At 40.2% G+C, this 13,910-nt stretch overlaps 1 protein-coding gene across 3 annotated transcripts in view; it reads right to left on the reverse strand.

Moving 5' to 3' along the window:
• Positions 1-3,590: 3,590 nt before the first annotated feature.
• The window catches only part of WWC3 (WWC family member 3), a 57,205-nt gene continuing 46,885 nt past the window's right edge, over positions 3,591-13,910 (reverse strand). The window contains exons 15-22 of one of the 3 annotated variants that reach the window (XM_026047140.1): positions 12,319-12,468; positions 11,447-11,610; positions 10,690-10,849; positions 9,975-10,139; positions 8,779-8,871; positions 7,574-7,801; positions 7,054-7,181; positions 3,591-5,764 (exon numbers count right to left, since the gene is read on the reverse strand). In XM_026047140.1, the coding sequence (XP_025902925.1) occupies positions 5,698-5,764; positions 7,054-7,181; positions 7,574-7,801; positions 8,779-8,871; positions 9,975-10,139; positions 10,690-10,849; positions 11,447-11,610; positions 12,319-12,468 (1,155 nt within the window). In that variant the 3' untranslated portion in view covers positions 3,591-5,697. Of the gene's footprint in view, positions 5,765-7,053; positions 7,182-7,573; positions 7,805-8,778; positions 8,872-9,974; positions 10,140-10,689; positions 10,850-11,446; positions 11,611-12,318; positions 12,469-13,910 lie in introns of all 3 variants that reach the window. The other 2 variants (XM_026047132.1, XM_026047122.1) reach the window with 2 other exon arrangements.

Raw genomic sequence — 13,910 nt, forward strand, 5'->3', positions numbered from 1 at the left:
AAGGGTTTTTTTTTTGTTTTTCATTATTTGCATCAGCAATAACAAACAGACATTTCATGACGGAAAAGCATAGTAAATATTGCCTGCAAATCAAATACTCATATCGACACCTCAGCAACACCCAAATGTCATAATTATTTCATCTTTACAAAATAAGCAACCACAGCAGTTTGGAAATGAGATAACGTGCAGTTTCATCACCTCTTGCATTTTTCCTTCTCCCAGTGCTCCATGCCAAGCTTATCCAGACTGACCTCTCTGTGTGRCACCAAAGCTTTGCTGATTTACCCCACAGGGTTAGGTCCTCCCCATCACCCYTGTTTCATCCTGCCCCTAATCCCTGCATGGGGTCTAACCCCTCCCGCAGTCTCCTGCCTTTTCTTCAGTGCAACCCTCCCGTGTCAGCCTATCGTCTCTGATTTTCAAAGATTTGGCTTGTTTTTTCCCTTGAAATATTTGAAAACCTGAGCATCCTAAAATGATTTATTAAAAAAGCAATTGCCATCATCCTGACTTCCACTTTTTGGGTTGCAATATGTTACCCCTCAGAACCACTATTTTTTAGATTTTCACTATAGCTTATTCTACGGCATATTTTTGAGTTTTGCGACAGTAGTGATTCCAAAAAGCCGGGCTGTACTGATTTTGCATGAGCCCCTAAGATTACATTCTCAAAACAACAGTTTCTACCGCTTCTCTTGAGGACACAGYATAAACACTCCAGCATGTTTGTGCACAGAAAGGGTTATGTTTCATACCAGGCACTTACCTGGGTGCTCCTTYTCCCTCATTTGAACACTGTGCACGTTGAGGTGCCTTAAAGGCGTTCGGCGAAGCGCTCTGAATTACCAAGCACCCACAGAAGGGCTCGGGGGCGGGAGGCCCTGTGTGGGTACCCACAGAGGGGCTGGATGGAGGGAGGCCTCCCGTGGGCACCCACAGAAGGGCTTGGGGGCGGGAGGCCTCCCGTGGGCACCCACAGAGGGGCTCGGGAGCGGGAGGCCTCCCGTGGGCACCCCCAGAAGGGCTGGATGGAAGGAGGCCTCGCCTGGACACACACACACGAGCAGCAAGAGGCCGCAGAGCCGGCACGGAAGAGAACCACTCGCCCAGAAGGAACCGAACGCGGCTCTGGAGGACCTTGTGTCCCAGCTGGYTGTTTACAGGTGCGCTAAGCAAGCGGTCTGGCCCAGGGGACACGGCGGCCTGACACAGGGTGTACAAACAGGCAGTCTTCTGGCTGGCTGCAACAGACTCCTCCGAACCTTGGCTTCAGGCTGCCCAAAGTTTCTGCGCTCCTTGTATATGTTACCCCAACCAGAAGCCACTCATTTTGGATCTTACCAGGAGACTTCAGCACTTGGCTTGCATGCGCTGGAGCCCCTGCACCGATCCAGAGCATCCTGACAGTGAAGGGATTTGCCCATGTCCCGCACACACAGTGCTGCAGCCCTCTCGCCACCATTCCCGCACCAGCCCCAGCCCCAGGCCTGCTCCAACCGCGGCAGCCAAGTGTGGGAGATTGACAGGGAAGTCCTAACCTCCTGCCACTGCTGCCCRTCCCCATGAGGCCACCACTAACACGCCAATTGAACGCTGTGAGGAAGTTAAACACAACCGAGCACTTAATTTATTTTCTTCTTAATGCATCTGCAATTTTCTCTAATCAGGTTACGAAAGGGAAACCAGGAAAACAGCAAGGAGCATTTCATCGGTCAGATGTAAACATCTAAATTTGGACATTTCTGTGCTACAAGACTTAGCGTCATACTCTAAACAGAACATACTTTGCTGCACTAATCAAATGAGCTAGAGACTCTCAACCCTCCAAGTTTTTTCCTGGGAAGAGTTTTTAAATTCATTTCCTAATTCTCTCTTGCATATTACTGCAGCTGAACTCATCCAGTCTCTTGCTGGATGTATGTTTTTAGCTTGATGGTCTAACCGCAAATACATTAAAGAAAATTAGAAAATTATATTCTATACCTTAGGTATATTCGACTTTGACACATTGCAAGGAATTAAAACATGGCAGCTTTGGTTTATATTGACCCTTCTTCACAGTACGGGAACTTTGTACAAAGTACATTTAACTGACATTCATAGAGCTCAAAACTTACCACAAATCAACTTTACTCTTTGTTATTTCCTTCTAATTAGACTTCCTCAATTGAGCAGTCTCATGAAAAAGAAGATACTATTTATGTGATGTTTTAGAAAAGACTGTTTGGCATTTGCTAGCCTGCAGTTTTCTCAAGTCCTTGAAATCTCTGTAAACATTTTTCTCCTTTCAAAGATATATCCTCTATAGGAGGATAATTTTTTGACTATAGGTCAAAAAATAGACTGGATTCAAAACGAGCAGTGAAGTGGCTTCTTTTCTAAAAACAATTCACAGGAGTTTTACATTCAACTGAAAACAAAGCAACAGCCCATGGAGTTCACCTAATCCCTAAAAAAGCACTTGCTCTTTTTAAACAGCACTTACCTTGAAGTCTTGTAAAGTGCCTACAAGAAGTGCAGCAGCAAATACACACGCGACCTCATTGCTGCCCCTTCCAACCTTCCCATTCTGGCTGCTGCTGCTGATCCTGCCGGCAGCGAGGCAGGCAGGGCTGGTGTTCCCAAGTGCTATTCCTGGCAAACCRCTTAAAAATAACCCGAGCTGTCATACTCTCAATGCCTTGCAAATACTGGACAGAGAGTCGTGTGTCAGGGCCACATCCTCCTCCATGTTTCTGCATCTGAGGGTAGCAGAAGGAAACTGCGAGTGCCATTTCCCCAGTTATCAGGGTGCAACGTCCCCTTTGCACAAGCAGCAGTGCAGCTCAGCCTAAAAATGGTAACCTGAGTCTGCTTGAAGTGGCTTCCACCTAAGAACTAGCAGTAAGATCTGAAGGAGATACTAATATTAAGATATTTCTGATACACAGCTACAAAGTACAAATTGAACTTTTGTTAGAAAAAAAGGTAAGTGAAATTACTTGTAAAATTCAGAAATCTATGACACAGCCGCTGATAGAGCTGTGAACTTTTTGAGAGATGTAAAGCACATAGGAGAAGATGCCTGCCATTCCAGTCGCTCTGGATCCATTTCAGTCCCTCACCATAGCCTCTCTAAACTCTCTGATTTCAAAGATTTCCCCTTTTTTTACTATTTATATGACATTGCTGTATGAAATTTCATTACGAAAGCATTGTAAATGTGGTAGATATAAGCCATTCAGACACCTTATATTGTGGTATAGAACAAAACTCTATTTCCATTTATGGCAAATTATTTTATTTTGTAGAAGAAGTACTTTCAAATAATAAAAAAAATGACACAATCATACAGAACTGTGACAAAAACAAGAGAGATGAATACTGAATACGATAACTCATTACCACATCAAAGCCGAGCTCATTACAGCAGTCAGAATCACGGACTCACAGAAGACACCGACGGCACCGGACAGCGGTCACGGTTTAAAAACACCAGCAGATACCTTAGCAAACAGACCATGAGACGCTGTCCYGTCACTATCCCATCCCAGAATAATTTAAGCTGGAAGGGAGGTCCCCGTCCAACCCTGCTCAGAACTGACCTAAGGAGACCAGGCTGTTCAAGGCTGTCTCCAATAACCTCTCTAAAACCTCTGAGGATGGAGATGCCACAACCTCTCTGGGGAACCTCTGCCAGCGTTTCACCATGTTCAGGGTAAAAACATTGCTGTCCGTCCTTAAAACGAGGCATGGGGAATTCTGACTAGCTGCTCTGTTCAAGTAATGAGAGCCAAAAAGCTTCTGTCCCTAGACTTTTACCCAAACACTAACAATTGATTCCATAATTTATTTGGGTTGATCTGCATAGTTTCTGAGCATCTTTACYTCAGCCAGAGGAACCCAATATATACCTACCAACACTCACTTGTAAGCCCAGAGATGTCAGGCTGGTTAGCATGATGAAACATTAAATAGGCTTTAACTTCACATACATTACTATGCCACCAAATTACTCAATGCTTATAATGACCAGAGGCCAACCATTAAACAGAGAGTACTACTTTAAAAATAAATGTTGTTAATCATACTGGCTGATTAATGATTTAGATTTTTTTTCTGTTTATTGCCTCAGCTTTGATAAAGTGATTTATCACTTTTAAGTAATTCAGTTTCACCTTTGGGTTTTCATGATCTTCAACCTCAGAACACAGTACAAGCTCCTGAAACTCACAAGCAACACTTACTCATTTACAAATATTTGAACATATTCTATTGGTCAGAGGTTTTGCTAAGTCTGCTTAGGGTTTTGTTCTTATTACTGTTTGGATTTCCTGATACAAAAATCTGGAGCCAATTTGACTTTGTAACATCCCTTTAATCAAGAGACGGCATGATGTTCCTTTCTGGGTGTTTCCAGAAATTTTCAAAATAGGTCTTGTTGTGTTGGGCACCTCTCTTTGTAGGTAATGTATAATTAGAAAATATGAGAAACTCTATTATAGTAGCTTAGTAAGAAGTATTTTTACATATCTGCAGGATGCAAGGACACAAAACTGGCATTCTCGGGAATTCAGGGTGACAGCCCTTCACTACAATGAAAGGTCCCACGCAGAATTATTTCTTACTGGATTTTAGCTGGTCCAACTACAGATCACGGGAGTCTTCCTGAACTATACACCTCGTTTCTGGAAAGTGCCACTGCTCAACAAAGCTCACATGTGGCAACCTCAAAGCATTTGCCTTAAGATGAGCATGTGTTTAAGCACCCTCACTTACAGCAGCTGCTTTCTGAAATTAGCACGTATGCCTTTTCTGGAATTAGGCCAGAGTTTTAGAAACCGCAGAAATGCTGCATTCCATCAGCAGTTCTTCCACACAGCCAGCCCAAAAATGTTCTTTTAGATCCCCCTTCATTAAACAACAAAACAAAGACCTGCCACCCTTTTCCTTCCTCCGTTTAAATCGAGACTCTAGTTAAGGATATAAAGATATTTTAGACACAACTGAAATGAAAACAATCTATTAGTGCACAGTAAGAACATGCAAATGAGTTCTGCAATGTTAAACATCACTTCTAATCAGTGTTAAGCACATTGCAGGTGATAATATTTTGCTATAACACAGACAGTGCTAAAGGATACAAYGTACATAATAAGCTACAGATAATAAAGCTGAAAAAAGTGACAATTTTAGAACATAGTATTTTCATTTCAGGTATCAGAAACAAAACCAGCTCAATGGTTCCATTCTACTGCATGACAAATACTGAAGAACAAAATTTCAGTCTTAAAATACATCTTAAAGTAGGTATTTTCCTTCAAGGAAAAAAGGCACTATAAATAAATTACACTACAGTGAATTTGCCTGAACTCACTTTGTTTCTGTCTTCCAGCCTTTAAGTCAAATAAAACAGCATAAAAACTGTACACGCTCTTAACAGGATAGTCGATCTTTTATAAAATAAGTTGTCTTCAGAGATGTCAATTTCACAACAAGGAAAAACCAAGCCTTGTTGCAGTCACTATTATAAAATATATATATGTATATATATATTTATATATATGTTTTTGTTTACTTTTACTTTTTTTACTTTTTTATTTTTTACAAAACGTGTATATTAGCTTTTGCACATTTTTTTTAAAGAAACTTGGCTAATCTAATAACTTCATTAAAATAAAAGCGATAAATACTTCATGTTTACAATGCAACACATCATACATCATCAGCTGGCAGAGGAGGTATGTTAATCCTTGGTCTTGTGAAAAAAGCTATCTTCTCTCTGTGATCGAAAAAAACAGATAGAAAGGATGTCAAATATACACAGATATTTCTCCCCAAAAACCTATTTCTACTTCTCTGGTTAGTGCTTACTATTTTTTACCTATATAGTTGGCTTGAGAGTAAGAAACTTTCAAAAACTTACAGCTCTCTATGCTTTTAGAAAGAAAGCCTTGAAAAACAACACAGTTGCTACTTTTGAAAATTTAAAGTGCAGCTTCATACAACTTGTCATCAGTGATACTGAGTTTAAACAGGTGTCACAGTCCAAGTCCTGTATAAATCCCCTCTGTAATGAAAAGTTTACCCTTTCAAATTTTGCAGTTGTGTCCGCAAAGAAATAAAGAGGACATTCAGATTTATCTTTTCACTTCTTTATTGGGTAAACAGTGCATGCAGTAAAATAAGTGCTAAAAAATGGATACATGTAAACAGGGTAAGAATTTAATCAATGAAAACTGCTTTTGCTCCACTTGCTACATCTAACATTTTATTCATTTTGTCATGTAATTTGTATCTGTGTAGACAAAGCATGAAACAACTTCTTAATACCAGAAATATAAGCTGTAAGAAAAAAAACCTACTGCTCTAACTTTGTCTCTCTATGAGGAAAACCTTTCCTGTTCCAACATAATTTAAGAAAAAGTATATTAAAGGACAGACAGCTTTCCATCYCTCTCTCATCAGTATTCCCATTAAAAAAAAATCTAAAATTCAGAACACTGGGTTAGGTATTCTAATGTAATGTTTGGCTGAACGTTCTCTGAGGCACTTACTCTATTAGTAACAGTTGCTTACTTCTTATGTTTTTATTACTAAAAAAGTATCGTGTAGCTAAAGTAATGAAAACCTTCCTCTGAAGTACAAAATGATGTTACAGATGCCACTTGTAGACAAACTCTCAAATAGAATAAAACTAAGAGGGAACACAGAGCAGATGGACACAGATGAAATAGGAAATAAAGCAAAGAGAAAAGGTTTATTTAGAAAACAGCTAGAAAATCAAGAAATATTTTATAGGGAGAGTGTAATTGCATTGAATTGTAATTGAGTGCATTTGAAGACTTTCTCTTTTCTATTTGATGTGAATTTCATCATACTAACATTGCAATTTTATTTTGGTTTTGGCTCTCTGCACTATAAATAGCCTAAAGGAAAGCCATATGTCCAAACCAACACATCCAGCTAAAGACTACCGGCCATACACAAGACAAGGAATTTGAATCAGATGCCTCAGAGAGATTTAATGAACTGTATGTATGCACTATTTCAGTACATACTACCRCTTACCTGAAAGTCTGCACCTGAATAGGCTCCTTCTGGTTTTGCCCACGCAGCTGATATATTTCTTTTGATGCTTTCTTGAGCATCTTTTCAGCTGCTTGCTCTTGGTGATGTTCAAACTTGGTTTGTCGTGTCTGAAAACRAGTGATGAGAACATATGAATAGAAGTGATCACGTGAATGAATGAAACAGCAGAACGCCTAGGTTAAGCTAGTATTTTTTTCACTCCTCACAGTAAARCCACCCAAGCACACTGTCCAAAAGAGTCAATCTGAGAACCGCTCCTGACACGGCAAATACACCCGCTCTCCGGAACGGTCTTCCTTTAAACACCCAGTTTAGTAATCAAGCAATCGTGTTCTCACTGTGGTAACTCCAAGAATATGGAAGCAACGTTAATGGTTTGAAAGACTCTCTATGAAAGAAGCTCTGCAAGCAGAGCTCCTTCACRGGTGCTTCCACAAGCCAGCAGCTTCTGGGTAAGAGCTTTCGTCGCAGGCTGAGAGCCCATTTCAYGGGGCCATACCTGCCTCTCCGCTTCCTTCAACAAGCTGCGGAAGCGCTCATCCCGAAGGACCCAGTGGGGAAGGTCGGTCTGCCCTCGGAGCTGGGCATCCTCRAGCCGCTGCCGCAGCTCCCTCAAGGTGCAGATCTCCTCGTTCAGCTGTCGCTGCCTCGTTCGGGACGCCTGGAGATCCAGCTCCAGGTCTAAGGACGTCCTTGCCATCAGCTCGGCCAAAGATGATCTGCAGGACTGCTGCGTTATTAGGATGCAAAAAAAATGCACAGCACATTACTCGCAGCCTGGTTTTAGCTACAAAGCACCTACATTTTATTTATTTACTTCACACATGGCAGTTTGTCTTGACACAAAAGTTTTAGACAGATTATTCTTATCCCACAGTGAAAAGTTAACTAGGTTTAGGGTTTTTCAGTAAAGCTTTTTCAATCAATTCTTTCTACTACYTCCTTTAACTCCTTTCAGCTTACAAATTTATAATGAACATAAGTTTGCAGACCAAACTTTTCTGTTATATTGACAATGATGTAATTTGAAAACCTGAAAAAAATATTATAGGAAATACTCATAACTCTATCATGATACCGGAGAACAGAGTATTCAGCAATGGATATCTATTACATACGTTTTAATCAGCACTGGATTTAAGATACTTTCTGAATCTAAATGGGGCCCATGAATTTCTGCTTGCCTACACCAGCAAGAAATTAACCTCTACCTTTCTGGCTCAGCTATACTGACCACTGATTTACAGGGAGCAAAATGGAGGTGTGGGGAAAGGAGAACCTAATTTACTAATTTTTAAACACTTGAGCTTTAAATACTAGCTTTTGCTAGGCTGCCTGGGAGGGCATTAAGGTTTCTTGTCATGTTCCCAAAAACTTCTGTGGGTCTGTGCCCTGCATTATAAACTAGCTTTAAGAATCAACACAGTTAATATCTAAATCAATACAAATTCAGTTCCTGTTAAGATAATTATCACATCAGCCGCACCTTTTCTTTTCCTCAGCAACTGTTCACAACCATATTTCATTTCTCCGTCTAGCTAAAAGACGGAAACAAAAAGAAATCCTCACTCCCCAACTAACAACAACACAGAAGCCTCATACACTTCCAGAACTCATATATACCTACAGACACCTAAAGCTCAGGTATAGAAGCACTACTGTTCTAATAATAATAACAAATTTAAAAAGTTTCCCATGTGTTACCTGCTTATACCGTAAGGTTCGCCTTTCCAGCGTATTCCGGACAAAAGGTGACTTCCTTGGCAGGGTTGAGCTGTCACTGTCACTGCGATACAGCTGATCAGAGAGATATTGAAAACAGGAGATGCTTACAAAGTCATCGGCACTCAGACAATTGGATTGTTTGAAGTTTGCTTAAAATAATATGTACAATATGTATTAAACAGCACAATGGAAATGGTTGTACTGTTTCATATCCCTTCCCTTTTATGCAGTCTTGTTCTGGTACCTAAGGGTTTTATATTCCCACATGTCATCAATGGGTATGGAATCAGGAAAACACACTGAAGAATTTAAATTGGGCCACAGATCCACACTGTGCAACATAATTTACAAGGAAAAGAACATCGCATTCTTGGTTTGGGAAAAAAATACATTAAAGTTTAGTTTTAGGTGTCTTAAGGAAAAAAATGTTAAAATCATTATCACWTTTTCAAACTCAAGGTGTCAAAAGCATGTGCAAATTGTACAGTTACTACTATTAACAGTCTACTAATGTAACCAAATGAATACTGATGTATTGACTCTGCAATAATGTTTCTAAGCCTTTTGCAGGCRAACACAGCAACAACTCAGCACAAGCATGAAATCTGTTTCACTAATTCTCATTTTCTTGCCTCAGGGCAGTGCTCAGGAACGCTGAAAAAGACCCAGCTGTAAGGGGCATCCTATRACTGTGACATTCAACAACAACAAATCCTAAAAAGATTTCTCTAGTAACGGTAAGATTAGGCAGATAATCCCCTTTTCCTACCTTCCATGTACCTGAAATCTAAACATGCCTCGTTAGACATAAGAGATAACTGCACCTCTGTAAGACGACTCATTCTAGCCTGCTGTCATGGGTTGTCCAGGAAGGAGACGAATGTCTCATTTATGGTAGGTTCTTAAATTTTAATTTAAATAAATTCAGAATTAAGATCTTAAAAATAAAGAAACAGACCTTCTTTCCATTGTAATGTTTAAATTCAATGAAAGATTACTCACAAGTATTAAAAAGCATCATCTTAAGAATATAATACTTAATACATACTTAAGAATACAATCCAACTTTTAAGAAAAAAATAACAAAAATATACATGGCACTTGAATTTCCTTTTCTAAGTATGTGACCGCCCCCTTTTCCCTCCTCCTTCCCCTTTTCCTTCAGCCCTACTCACTCTGCAAACGTATTGACTTCGTGCTCCGGGCGAGAAGGTCTGGGACCGAACAATGGTGCTGCTGCGGACAAAGGCAGAGCCTCGCGGCCTGCGGCTTCCTCTCTCCTTTGGAAGGAGAGCAACTTCTTCAGGAAACAGATCCTCAGTGTTGGTTTCCTTATCCACCTGGAATGTCAGCATAGGAAAGGAAACAATCACATTTTTTTTTTCTCTTACCAAAAACAACCAGACTTCTCAACTTTTCAGCCATATTAAAAGTAAGCAATCCAATCTATAATGAGCGCACAGCACTCTAAAATGAGAATTATGAGTTCTAAAATGAAAGTTTTAAAACACTGGAGGAGCAATAGAGGTAAAACACTGAGCTTTTGCCTTCACAGTTCTTTGGGGAGTTCTTAGGTTCTGGAGCACTTCAAGCACTTGAGCGTGACTTCAAGTCAACGTGACTCTGCATTTGTTACAAATCCACATTTACAGCCTGGATTCAGACAGCACAGTGAAAATAGCTCCTSTTTTAGTGTACAGGACTAATTCTGTTCCAGAAAGTTTCTAGCAAGCAAAACAAAGCCAACATCCCTGAAGAGGCCATAATGTCTGAGAGGCCCCAAGGCACTCTGCTGCCGCCCAGGCAGGGTTCAGAGAGAGCTGCTAAGGCCAGGGCCACTTCCCACGGGCACGGGGGCAGCCTCAGCGCCGCAGGGTCTTCTCCCAGTACCTTCAGTGGTGGGGGCTGCATTTTTCCAGCACTGTACTGGCCCGCTTGGGTTGCAAACGTAGGTGCAGGTAAGGGATCCCCGCAGAACGGCTCGGCGTAGGGAGGACTAGTCTGGGTGCAGTTACTGCACCCGCTGTCAACAGACTCCGCTTGCCAGCTCCTAAAGTCAGGACATTACAAGGGCTTTTTAGGCACGAAGAAAGCATGAAATTAAGCATAGTATATTTCAAAATTCATGACAGTTTATTATTTTAGAATATCATTTCTGCAGCGGAAACACATGCTTTGCAAAGGAAACACATAACCCCCTTGAATTTCTAGATACAGAAATTTCTAATATATAGATATATATTTTTAGATATTTCTTGATATATACAAAAGCAAACACCTTTCATGTCAAAAATCGTCTTTTATAATTTCCTCTAAAAAGCCTTTCACATCTGCCCATATGACTACAAAATCTTCTAGTACTTTGCTGTTGTAAAGCCATTTCAGCAGATTCCTGGCAAATTTTGTTTCCTACAGAATTGCTTTCCCATTCCCTCAAACTACAAGTCCTACAAATTCAGCTAGCTATTCAAATGAGAGTCTTTTTTGGTTTACATATCATCACATGATAGAAGTATTTTACACCCTCAATGCTAACAGCGAGCAGATCTCAGAATAAGAATCTACTTCTACTGCAGTATTTCTGACCACAACCACAGTATAAACACCACTCAGCTATTTGAGGGCCTATTTAAACTACTGGTTTTACCTTTCTGAGATGGCTTCTGCTTGATCTTCCTTTCTTTCCATCTCCAGGATTTCCTCCTCTGTGTACTCCAGTTTCACTCTCTCTTCTGCCAGCTCCCTCTCTACTGCTTCCAGCTGGGCAGTGGTTCTAGCTAACAGGGCTGTCACTGCATCCTGGAACGTAAACTGGATTTTAAAAGAAAACTCTTTGAACAAACACTTCTTTAATCATGTTATTCAGAGAAATGAAAAAAAACATCATCTGTCCTGAAAATGAGTGGACAAAAAGTAGATATTGTTCGAAGACTGGGACTTGAAACAGAGAAAGGGCAGAAAATTAATGCTTTACGGCTATACTGAATAGCAGTTCACAAGATAAACTAAAAAAGTTGAGCTCAGTCAGAACCCTTTCTGGGATGGGAGCTTTATCACACTGTGAAGCACCATCCAGAAATTCGGGCCAGAAGGCAGCTTTAGATGTCAGCTAGTCCAACCTCCTGCTTAAGGTAGGAGCAGCTTCACAGCTGCACCACAGCCTGGCAAGTAGTCACAATCTCCAAGGATGGCAATTCCACAGCCTTTCCTGCCAAGCTCTTCCAGTGGCACAACCTTTTGATGAGTATCAGCTASTGAAAGTGCAGCTTGTGCATACAAATACACACCAATGTATTTGAAGCACCTGTCCAGATGTGATCTAGCTTTTAATTGTTCTTGAAGTAACCCATCCCTACCACGAAAGCTAAATTAAGACATCATCACCTTCTGTGTGCTTGGCAAGCAAAACAGCACCTGAGTGATAAGATCACAAGTAACTGCCCAGAAGGTCAGGTAATGTAAATAAGCCACTTTTTTCTTTTTCTCTCCCCCCAGCCATACTGTTTTAGCTGTAGTTACATTTCCAGAAGAGCGAGGAGTATTTTCTTCAGTCTGATTTTTGTTCTTGGCTCTCTGCGGGTCGGAGCCAGTGAAGATCTGAACAGAATACCAGTGAAGCTGCATCTCGCCAGAACTCTCYGAATCAGTCAGACTGATCTGAGCAATGCCCTGCAGACAATAAACCATACGGACCACGGGTAAGACAAGCACACACAACACGAGAGGCGCCCTCCCACATACAGAGTGATTGCCTTAAAACGTAAAAATAACTTCATCTAATCCTAACTGGCTCTTAAAGAAAGCCCCTCTTAAAAGYAGACAGATTAGTTTCAATTGCATTATGAAGTGCAAGAAATACAGATTTTTCTTGCTTCTTGTTAGCTCTAAAAAAAATCAGAATATAGCTTTTCTTTAAACTGAAATATAAAATCATTAGGACTGATGTTGGTGTGATAGTTCTAGCTCTTAACTCTTAATATCTTACAACAAACATACAAAGAAAAAAAAACCCTCTCTTTTCAAAGTTGCTTACACTGGCATTACTAAACAATAGCATCACTTCCAGTTAATCTACCTACACTTGACAGAATTATATCTGAGATACTGAGATATTCTTCATTCCTCTGATTCTCACAAGCATCTTACCAAGGAAAAAAAAAATGGTCATCTAAAACTATGTTTTTCTGCTCTGGTCATGGTTAATCAAATGGACCATAATCCTACTTTTCCACTTTTTAAGCCATCCTTACACATCCYATATCTAGGTGATAAAGCTTTAATGGAAGCTTCCCACTACAAGTACTCCCAAGTGTAAAGTAAGTTTACTTGTCCAACAGTGCTCACTTAAGCAATATCTAAGCAGTGCAGGCATAAATGAAAACCAGCTGTGAACAAATCCRGGCCATTTTTTAATCAGATTACTGGCTGAAGGTATGATTGTGTATTATTTAGCATTTAACTACCACTTTTGCCTTTATCTGGCTATGGCTGCAGGCTGTTCATTTCCATGCTAATGGATCACCTACCTAAAATGCATATGTAAAAACTGGTTTTGATCTCACAAAACAAATAGCTATATTCAATGATTCAATTGTAAAGGCAGTACAAAGTATTCTTACTGAGCAAGCTGACAATGATCATCAAATTTAAATACAGATGCCAGCGCATCTACCTTTAAAATATGATGATATTTGCTCTCTTTTTGAGTGGTACTGTTGACTTATCCTAAAATATGCTATAACTACTGCAGAAAAAGATAGTTCTGATAAAACAGCACTGAAACTATGAAAGCCAGAAAAGAATCCTACCAACATGATATGAAGACCTATCATTTTTTGCTAATTTAGAAATAGCAGCTTAAATAAAACAACCCTAAACTTACTATTTCTGTCGCTATAAAAATGGTTTACACTGAATAGCTATTTAGCTTCCCAGAAGAACAGACTGTCACAGCAGAAAGCATTTTATACCACACACTCAGGCCACTCTTGAGATGCTTTGTCTTTAGTTAAGGTGCAGTATTAAAAGTGACAACATGTCCCCCTGCAGACAAGCACTCGGGTCTGCTTCTGTTAATACTGAAACATTGGTAATGTAAGATGCTATCTAGT

The sequence above is a fragment of the Nothoprocta perdicaria genome, unplaced genomic scaffold (assembly GCF_003342845.1).
Source record: "Nothoprocta perdicaria isolate Ctin4 unplaced genomic scaffold, notPer1 scaffold_109, whole genome shotgun sequence".
NCBI lineage: Eukaryota > Metazoa > Chordata > Aves > Tinamiformes > Tinamidae > Nothoprocta > Nothoprocta perdicaria.